This window comes from Cornus florida, unplaced genomic scaffold, assembly GCF_030987335.1.
Source record: "Cornus florida cultivar Cherokee Brave unplaced genomic scaffold, ASM3098733v1 CherokeeBrave_3.0.0_Hap2_Chr07, whole genome shotgun sequence".
Classification (NCBI taxonomy): domain Eukaryota; kingdom Viridiplantae; phylum Streptophyta; class Magnoliopsida; order Cornales; family Cornaceae; genus Cornus; species Cornus florida.
The window spans coordinates 76,777,147-76,786,852 of NW_026775577.1; the positions used below are offsets into that span (position 1 = coordinate 76,777,147).

General features: G+C 35.5%; 1 protein-coding gene across 1 annotated transcript; it reads right to left on the reverse strand.

Moving 5' to 3' along the window:
- Positions 1-7,714: 7,714 nt before the first annotated feature.
- LOC132267695 (protein IDA-LIKE 2-like) lies at positions 7,715-8,483 on the reverse strand. Its single transcript, XM_059768810.1, has one exon. It carries the CDS (start codon positions 8,183-8,185, stop codon positions 7,955-7,957), a length of 231 nt encoding a protein of 76 aa, XP_059624793.1. The 5' UTR covers positions 8,186-8,483; the 3' UTR covers positions 7,715-7,954.
- Between the last annotated feature and the right edge of the window lie 1,223 nt (positions 8,484-9,706).

Consider the following 9,706-nt stretch of genomic DNA (forward strand, 5'->3'; position numbering starts at 1 on the left):
AAATAAAATTATTAATAATAATACATGTATCATTAAATGAACTCAATATAAGAATGGTAAAGAAATCTACACATTAATTAATTCAAATAAACTAAACTCTTTAATAAAATACGGAGTATTACAGTCCGCTACTCTTGCTGAACTTCACTGGGCCGAACTTCATTAAGCCGAACCCCATTGACCTGAGGCTCGTTTTAGTTGGGATAAGGCGCAGCCACATCAACTGGTGGTGGTTAAGGTGTCAACTGAGCCATAGCCGTTTGAAGGGTGTCGTTTTGCTGTTGAAGCAATGTAATCTGGGCTACTCTGGCTTCATTCGCCTGACGAAGCACTTCGAATTGGTGCAAGAACTCTTCTCGCATCTTTTGCATCAACTCCATTTGTTGATCAGCCGCCGTTGACTCTCCATTCGACGTTTCGGATCGTGAAAACAAAAACCATGTGAAACAAAGGTGGGGGTATATTTCTATACATTTCCCACAGACGGCGCCAAAGTGTAGGTGCAAAATTTATCTCTATTAAAATAAATAAAAAGAAAAATACAACTCACTTTGAACTAGCAATTATAATACTTAGAAATAAGTGTTTAATACTTGATGATTTTATTGGAGGTCTAGGCCTCTATTTATAAGAAACAAGGTGGTGAAATTATGGTAGGACTTGCCTGGCCTGTTCTCCAATTCATTCTATATATGACATTCTTTACAATTATAATCCTTTCCTTTGTACAATTCTTTCCATGCAAAACTTTTTTTGCATAGAACTTGCCTTCTTTACTGAATCATTACCTAGCAGGACTGGTCTACCTTTAATTGAGATTAGGCTGCGTGTGGGCTGATCAAATGATTCGGTAGATAGGCTTGGAGTTCAACCTTGGCTCCACAGGCTGTTGACGCTTCCACTGGGCCTAAATGAGATTGTACGCATCTGGGCTTGGTAAATGGGCTAGGTCAGTAGTCCACATGAAAGCAAGACTTTGCTTGGTCTTGTTCCAAATTGGGTTCTCCCAATTTGGGATTGATACCGATCGGGCCCTTGCTATATCTAATGTAAATTTGTAATGTGATGACGTGGACGATTCTTACTGGAGGGGGGGAATTTTTTCCCTTCACACGTCTAAGAAAAGCAATCTGTGTTTTCTCCATCAAGTATATCCATAAAGATTTGTATAGGCTTGAACATCATTAGGGTTTCTTACTTTGTTTTACAAGCATTAACCAATCTGATTTCATGGCCGGAAGTAATGCGATCTCCTTGGGCTTGATAGTTTCTTTTAATTATTCCCATTACTAGTTTTCTTTAAGTACTCCAAAAAATAAATTAATAATAATTAAAAAATAAATTACATTGACCTCCCCTGTTAATCTTCCTTTTAATTTTAAAAATAACATAGTATCGTTTCCTAATATAATGCTTGAATTTACTCAAAACCCAATATTGCCCTAAATTTTTTTGAAAAGTCAAATATATTGCCCTTATATTGTTATTTTATGTCATCGATAAGCTGATAAGATGTTATTTTTTAAATTATAGGAGAGGTCTTTTATACTTAGACATTGTGCATTGGTGGTCGGTATAATTTATTTATTTATTTTTTAAAAAATTCCAATTTTTTGAAAGTTACATGGTTGAGAAACATAATTTGATAGCTTCATCTGATCAACTTTGGTTGTCCATCATAAAAATGTTGAGCCCACCATTTAGTGGCATTGTCATGATTGTGTATCTAATGTTTTAACTCATGACACAACTTTACTTCTTTATTTTACTTTTGTTTTTATCCTTTTAGCCAAAAACAGGGAACATATAACCAGTGTGACAAAATTTCAACAAGGGGACCATTTTTGAATTCTAAACTAGTTTGATTGAAGAAATCAAGGTTATCACTTTGTTTAACAGAATTGATATGATTTTGACTTTTTTAAATTCTTCTTGATGTGTGTGTGTGTAAGTAAATATATTTGCTTCTTTCACCGACACACAACCAAACAAGCCCTTCACATCTCAAGCAGACAAACTTTGAGGAAGACATCCCAAATTTTCAAAGGAAGGTCCCAATTGGTCCGATTTCAATTTGCATGCTGACTTTTTTGCCCTGAATTTGACACCTATGAAAGGGATTGCATTTTCCGTAATCAACCTCTCCTCAAATTGGGGTGAGTTTGCCTAAACTTCCAGCTAAAAATTCGTCATATCCACCCCATTCTTACTTTGGGACGGACTTGTGATTGATATATCATTATGTCTTTTTTATTCTTGTTGACAAAATATCACATTCGACCCTGTATTTTATTTAATTTTGGGGCAGGTTGAATTTGCTACTTTTATTATTTAGTAAAAAAATTCATCATATCCACTCCGTTGATACTTTGATCCGATTTCAATTTAGGTGTTGACTTTTTTGCCCTCAATTTGACAAAATGAAAGGGATTGCATTTTTCGGTAATGAACCTCTCCTCAAATATGACAAGGGATGGGAAAGGAGTTTGACTAAACTCTACTTCACCCTATTGAAAAATTTGTTATATCGTTTATATTATTACTTTGGGACTGACTTGTAATTGATATATTATTTTCGTTTCTATTCTTGTTGATAAAGTATCGACTCCGCCCCTCATACTATATTTAATTTTGGGGCCCGGTGGATTTTGCTACTTTTATTATTTAGTGAAAAAAATAACCAAGCACAATATGCTCAAATTGAAGTGATAACTATACTGATCAAACTTTTAAATTAATAAATAATGAATATTAATATATTAGCTAACACTTTCAACAAAGTAACAAGGAGATATTTCTAGAGAAAAAATAAAAAGTAACAAAGGTAGTAATATATATATAATTTTTTTAAAGCTACATATATAATTTGCGCGGGAGAGGGGAGGGGCGGGGCGGTTTCATCACTAAATATGCCCCCGCTTCAAATCTGTTTCAGATTTTTAATTATTTTATCATACTTAATCACCCCAAATTCATTTACGGACTTCCAAATTCGCCCCATTAGGAGCGGGGCAGAAACCACTGAGTTGGAAGAAATTACTATCCCTAGATATGAGGTTGGATATTGTGCGTTTGTTTAAACTTTTTCAAGAGAATTTAAAAAAATAAAAAAAGATTGAAAAAAAATAATTTATATTTTCCTTATCATGATTACTTTAAATCTCCATTTATTATTGACTTTGAAGTGGGGTTAGCTTTGAGCTTCATCTTAATAAATTGAGTCATTGTTAATTCGGTACAGTGGTTAAATCATGAGTGTATGGGTAACAACAATTTTTTGCCCAAATTAAAAAAAAAAAAAAAAAATTATTATTTGAAACAATATTAAAATCGTAAGTATACGAATGAGAACTCAAATTTAAAATGTGAAATGTTAGGTTTTTACTCAATTGTGTAAAAAATGATATAGATTATGTCTTTGTCCAACTATTGCATGAATATATCTCATTCTTTTTGTTAATACCTCATATCTTAAAGGAGAAAAATGAAAATTCCAACTACCGTATGAACATATTTTGAAATAATTTTTAATCCTATCATTTAATTGCAATGGCTTTGTTTCAGAGTGATATCCCCTCTACTTTTCAAAGTAGATGATGAGGGTCAGAGTCTCCAAAAGAGCAAAGTAGGTACTGTGTTTCTTGTCAAAAGAAAAAAGAAATAATAATAATAATAATAAAAATTCCTATCATTTGATAAAACAATGTTGATTCAATATATTTGTGCTCCTATTGTTGATATGAGGCACATTTTTATGATTGCATTTATCACCGCATGCTTTGAGATCCATACATTGTTGATCAATTACATCTCATTCAAAATGAATGAAAGTGAAGTACTCTTTATTAAAGAAGGAAAAAGGTTTTAAAGCTGGCTTTCTAGGTCAAGTTCATTTGATGTTGTATGATAGTACCATTAAGCCATCAATACCCAACTTTAATTTTCGTATAGTTTCATTTTCAATTGATTTAAATCAAGTCTCAATTTCCTTTCATTGTTTATGTAATGATAATGATTTAATTTGGCAAAATTTTTCACATGAAAAACATCTAAAAGTGACTTCTTAATCGTTCGATTGAGAGATCGAGGTCCGAATCGAACAATCCAAGCCACTCATTAAAACTTTATTGTTTAATTTTTTACCCTATCTTTGAATTGTCCACCACACTCTTTAGTGAGCCCAATAAGCTGATTCAAGTTCATAATTAGTTTGGGGTTCTTTGCAGTTGTCTTTAAATCATGATTTGTTGGATGAAGGAACATTATTAAGTATTATTGGTAAAATCTGCTTTCTCCAAACTCCCTAAAAATGTCTCCGAGAGATTTTACAGACATATTACATACACGAGTGATTTAAGATGTGTTTTTTTTTTTGATCGGAATTTGTTCACATCGAAGATCCATAGCGCTACCAATCATTAAAATAGTATTGACTTTCACCTTCAAAATTCTAAATTTGAAAAAAATGATGAAGATATCACACTTTGAACGGATCAAGGCATTCGTGGAGTGCTCATTCATCTACCAGGTAGAGTGAAATGATGTGAGTCTGAGTCTAAGTCAAAGATCATTGTACTTTGCTTTAACTACAGTAAATCTTTTAACTTGACCGCGTGACAGTTTTTCACAAAGTTATTTTCCTAATTAGGTTTTCTACTAAAAACTCATCACTCTAAACCCTACTTTTAGTTTATCAGTTTATTTTTACTTTGTGAGTTATTCAATTTACTTTCAATTCGATTAATTTAATATTAATCAATAATTAAATAAAAGAACAAATTGAATATATTAAACCCCTCTAAACTGTTTATTTATATTATATTTCACAACCACAACTCAATGCATGCCGTAGCTCCAAGAGTTGCCCTCAAATATTACATAATAATAATTAATTTTTTATTCAAATTTGATTATATAATAGGATTAAATGCAAAAAAAAAAAGAAAAAAAAAAACCCTGAACTACAGCAACTAACCCCCGTGAACTACAAAAGTTGCAACTAACTCCCTGGACTATTCAATTTTGTTGTAGATGACTCCATCCGACAGGATTCTGGCAAGTTTTTGACTGACAAATGGCATATGCCATCACGTGATACAAATGTTTAAAATAAAGGACCATAATGCCCTTATTCACATAAAAGGACAAAAAGGCCCTTGCTACCATTATAACCAAACAGTCCTATTTGAGCCTATAAATGGGTTGCCAAACACACCCTTCGTCTCCATCAAACCATCCCCTACAGCAACAATGATCATAGCTGAGCTTTCTGCTCGTCGGACCTAACCATCATTATCAGTTCAATTCACCATTTCAAGCACCGCAGCAAGCACTGCTGATTCAGTTCCAAGCTCGCCGGCTGTTCCTCTCACTGCCAAGCTCAGTAGTAAAATTCCTACCAAAACTATCAGTTGTCCCCTACATATACCTCAAAACCTGTGAACCATAGGATGGATTCTGACAAAAATTTTGAATTTCCTTCAAAACCATCCAATAATTTGATCATATAAACAAAACCCATTAATCAAATACCATAATTGAATGGAGTTAAATTAAAAAAAAAAAAAAAAAAAAGGTTTTGTAGCCAACCTAATATTGCAACCCAATCACAGAACCCATTCGCCGCCATTTTAGCGCCACCATTGAAGTTCTGCCCTCGCACTGATCAGAATCACTTCTCGCTGCCGTTGCCCACTACTTCATCACCATTTTCATTCAACGCCGGTGGGTTCTTTCCTTCCCGCTTCTAGAATCGTGACCGCGAGTTGTCGTTGTCCTTGCACTACTTGTTTATTGGATTTGTAACAGATACAACACCACCACCGTCGCCGCTGCCACAACAACACCAATAGAAACTCAGATAATTGATGTTGAACCAAATTGTTAAACCCAATTGAACCACAAACCCACTTTGTCGCTACCATCACCACCAAATAAAACCATCACAATCATCGCGGACACCTTGCAAAGCCCTAAATGAACGCAACAGCACCACCATCACTGATTCGACTTGTCTGCAGAACCTAATTGAAACCCAACAACACCACCATCGGTTGCGCAACCAAACTCAGCAACAAAAAATGCTAGCCGGATTCAATGGAGATGCACAAACAATTGTGAAACCAAATTGAACCATAAACCCACTCTGCCACCACCATCACCACCAAATCAAACCATCACCATCATCACAGACACATATATTTATACATACACATACAGACACATATATATATCTATATACACACATACATACATATATATTTATTGAAAATGATTTCTTTGAATTCCAATCAAAACCCTAAATAATTGATCTCACGAGGCCAAAGTCAAAAATTTTGGACTTCGAATTGAATTCCGAGTTGAGATTTAACGATCGCAGGCCATCGTTGAAGATTGATTTGCCTCCGGTGAAGAAATTTGAGGTCTTGGAATTCGCTGAGTCGATTCAGCCATCGAGAGTTGTGTCTGTAAAGAAACCTTTGAATACAGATGAGAGGTTACATTACAGAGGTGTCCGATGAAGGCCGTAGGGTAAGTTTGCGACAGAGATCCGAGATCCGAGATCCGAATCATCGTGGCTTAAGGGTTTGGCTTGGGACATTTGACACCTTCAAGATTTGTGAAAGTAAAGCTATTGTCAACTTTCCACTCGAGGTCGGGAAGTCGTATGACACAACTGCCACATGGAAGGTGGCTGGAAAAGACAGAGAGATATAGAAGCTTAGGCGGAGCAGAAGCCATTGAAGAAGGAAAGGATTATAAAAAACTGCGTCGTTTTATTGGAAGGGCAGTTTTCGTAATTTTTTATTCTGGTGGCCTAAGTGGGCAAATTGCAATAAATTCATAGTACATGGAGGTTTGTTGTAGTGTAGGGGGATTAGGTGCAAAACCCCTATATAATACTTAAATTGATTAACGGGTTCAATGACCTAACGATATCAGTCTCTTATTTTTAAAGAGAGATCAAACGTTTAAGTTTCAGAAAAGACAAATGTGTGTAAACACCAATTAATAAAAAACATAATATTTAAATTGACTTGCCCCGGTGAGGTGATGGATGGAAATTCCGACATATCCCAGCAATATAGGAAAAAAGAATACAATAAATTAATTGTTAATTTTGTGTTGAAAAAGGAACTTCAGAAAACTGTAAATACGTCACTCAGTGAGTAGGCTAATTAATGGTAATCATTTTAGCAAATGCGTACACAACACCACCATCTTATGACACGAGATTGAGATCACACAGCTCGATCCTTACCTGAAATCAATGGCATGAACAGTTTGATTGATTGAAATGATATTCCTTCACAAGACACCCCTTGGGATAGCCCACAAATCATATCATGAAACTCCATATCGATTTTATGATTTGCAATTACTAGTAATTTGATTTACCCAGCCGAATGGGTTTTTCATATAATAATTGAGACATCCATATATATACACACAATAATGGCCTTGGAATGAGAAAATCCATACAAATGAGAACAATAAGAAACTCCAAAAACAAAGAAGTGATTTTCTCTACACGTGGTGTATAATCCCTTCAAAGGTTTTAATTTCTCCGAAAAAATTATTAGATAACTCTGTATGCACAAGTATTCTAATCCAAACAAAGTTCTTCGACTAGAAAAAAAAAAGAAAAAAAAAAAGGGGATAAATTCATCTTGCAAAGAACTTGAAAATACAAGTACTAGATTAGAAATTGATGTCCCAAAAGAATTCTGACCATTAAACAAGAAAGAGCTATTCCATATGGAAGATAACACACAACACATACCCATAAGATTATTTATAATCTAAATTAGCACAAACTCTGCTATTCAAAAGCCCCATAAATGAATGCCCCATAAAACACATTTACAGTACAACCCGTCCCACTGATCTTTCATCATCACCTTTTTGTAAATTCAAAAAATGCATGCTCTCATTCATCAACAAGCTAAAGTCTTCATGGTGACCTCCAGCTTTCTAACCCAATGACATTGTGCTTCCTCGACGGACCGGATGACGGAATCGGTATCCTTCTTGGCAAGAACCCCATGAAGTGGCCTAAATTCTGAGGCTTTGGGTTGATTTTGAATACATGGATGGTTCTTGAGCCATGACACTGACCAACAATGAAGATGAACAGCAGAACCAACCAAAGAAGCTGAATTAGAGGCCTTTTACAACGAACCATCTTGCAAAACTGTGGAAAGAGAGAGCGAGAGAGTTTTCAGAGTTGGAGTGGCTTGCTTATGAGGGTTTTGATGAGGAGAAGGTGAGGAGAGCAGGAAACATGGGACATTGAATGCAGAATTGTGTGTTTGATTTAGCCGTTTGTGTGTGTGTGTGAGAGAGAGAGAGAGAGAGAGAGAGAGAGGAGGAGAGAGATAACTTAAAGAAATGAGATGGTTATACAAGTAGTGATGTTAGGAGCAGAAAGTTGAAAAAAAAATGAGAAAGCTTTTATGGAAGGGTCTCATGGATTAGAGACTCTAAAGTGATATGATAAAAGAAGAAAGATATAGAGTAGAAATAAATATATATATATATATTTTTGTCAAATGTCAAGAAGAAAGGAAAAGGAGAGAATGGAAAGATGAGAGGAAAAGCAGAGAGGGTTATGTCATCCCTCATGGTTAGGTGAGTGTTTGGTCCCACTTCATATTAATGGCCAACCAAGGTTTGGGACTGTTTTTTAGACCCTCAAAACAGGAAAACTTGTCCTTGTACACTAGTGCTCTTTTGCAGTGTTTTTTCTGATGTCCTCTCTCTAGATACATCTCTCTCATCCTCCTAAAAAAAGAGGAGTAGGTTTTGACGCTTGACACGGTGGGGGTGATTGAGAGCATGGTCAGTTAGTATAGTACGTACGTATACAAGAGAAAAGGAGTAGATTTGTTTTCTTACTGTTCGGGCAGAATGGCAGAGCAGTCCCTTTAATTGGGGAATGGGTTGGAGGGAGGGAGGGAGAGAGAGAGAGAGATAAAGGGGTAGGGAAGGTTCCTTTGGGATTGTAGAGGATACAAGGGGAAAGGAGCCACATTGTTCATGGTCATGCCATTGTCCCATGATCACACATTTTGTAGAATGAATCGGAGAGATGTCCCCGCAGAAAGACTGCAATGAAATATTAGTTCTTGTAACCTCGGGCCATGGCCTCCTAGTTTGACAATAAAAGTAACATGAATTGCAGAAATTTGCTCCTACATTATTGTGAGGACTATCCTCTATTTATAATAAATAATAATGGTTGAATTGGATTAAGACTCGCATTACTTGTCCACCAAGTTCTTACCATATAATATTTGTTTCCTTATATTATTAAATAAAAGTTTACATAAACGTGTCATGGTAATAGAAGACTCCTTCTTCATGTCGGACTTAATCAACCCGAATGGGTCGGACCTCCATTTGATGACGGGCTAGTAAAACTTATTGCAGTTTTCTATGTCTTCAACAATTTGGATTTCTATTTTGGGCTTTGACTGCTGATCCATGGCTTCTTATTTGACTGGCCCCTTTAACTTATTTGCATCTAGCTCCCATATTATGACGTGTCGTATTTTTTATTGGAGGGGAGTTTTTCCATCCACACTATGCCCCCAATTCCCTCCCAAATTAGGTAACAATCCCTATTTTGAAGGGAATTAAGGTGTGTGAGAGTTTGAAGCGTAATTGAAGAGACAGCCAATGATCGGGAGTTCATTTCTTCCAT

Excerpts from the sequence above, each read along its gene's own strand:
- LOC132267695 (XM_059768810.1), bottom strand. The coding sequence starts at position 8,185 with ATGGTTCGTTGTAAAAGGCCTCTAATTCAGCTTCTTTGGTTGGTTCTG.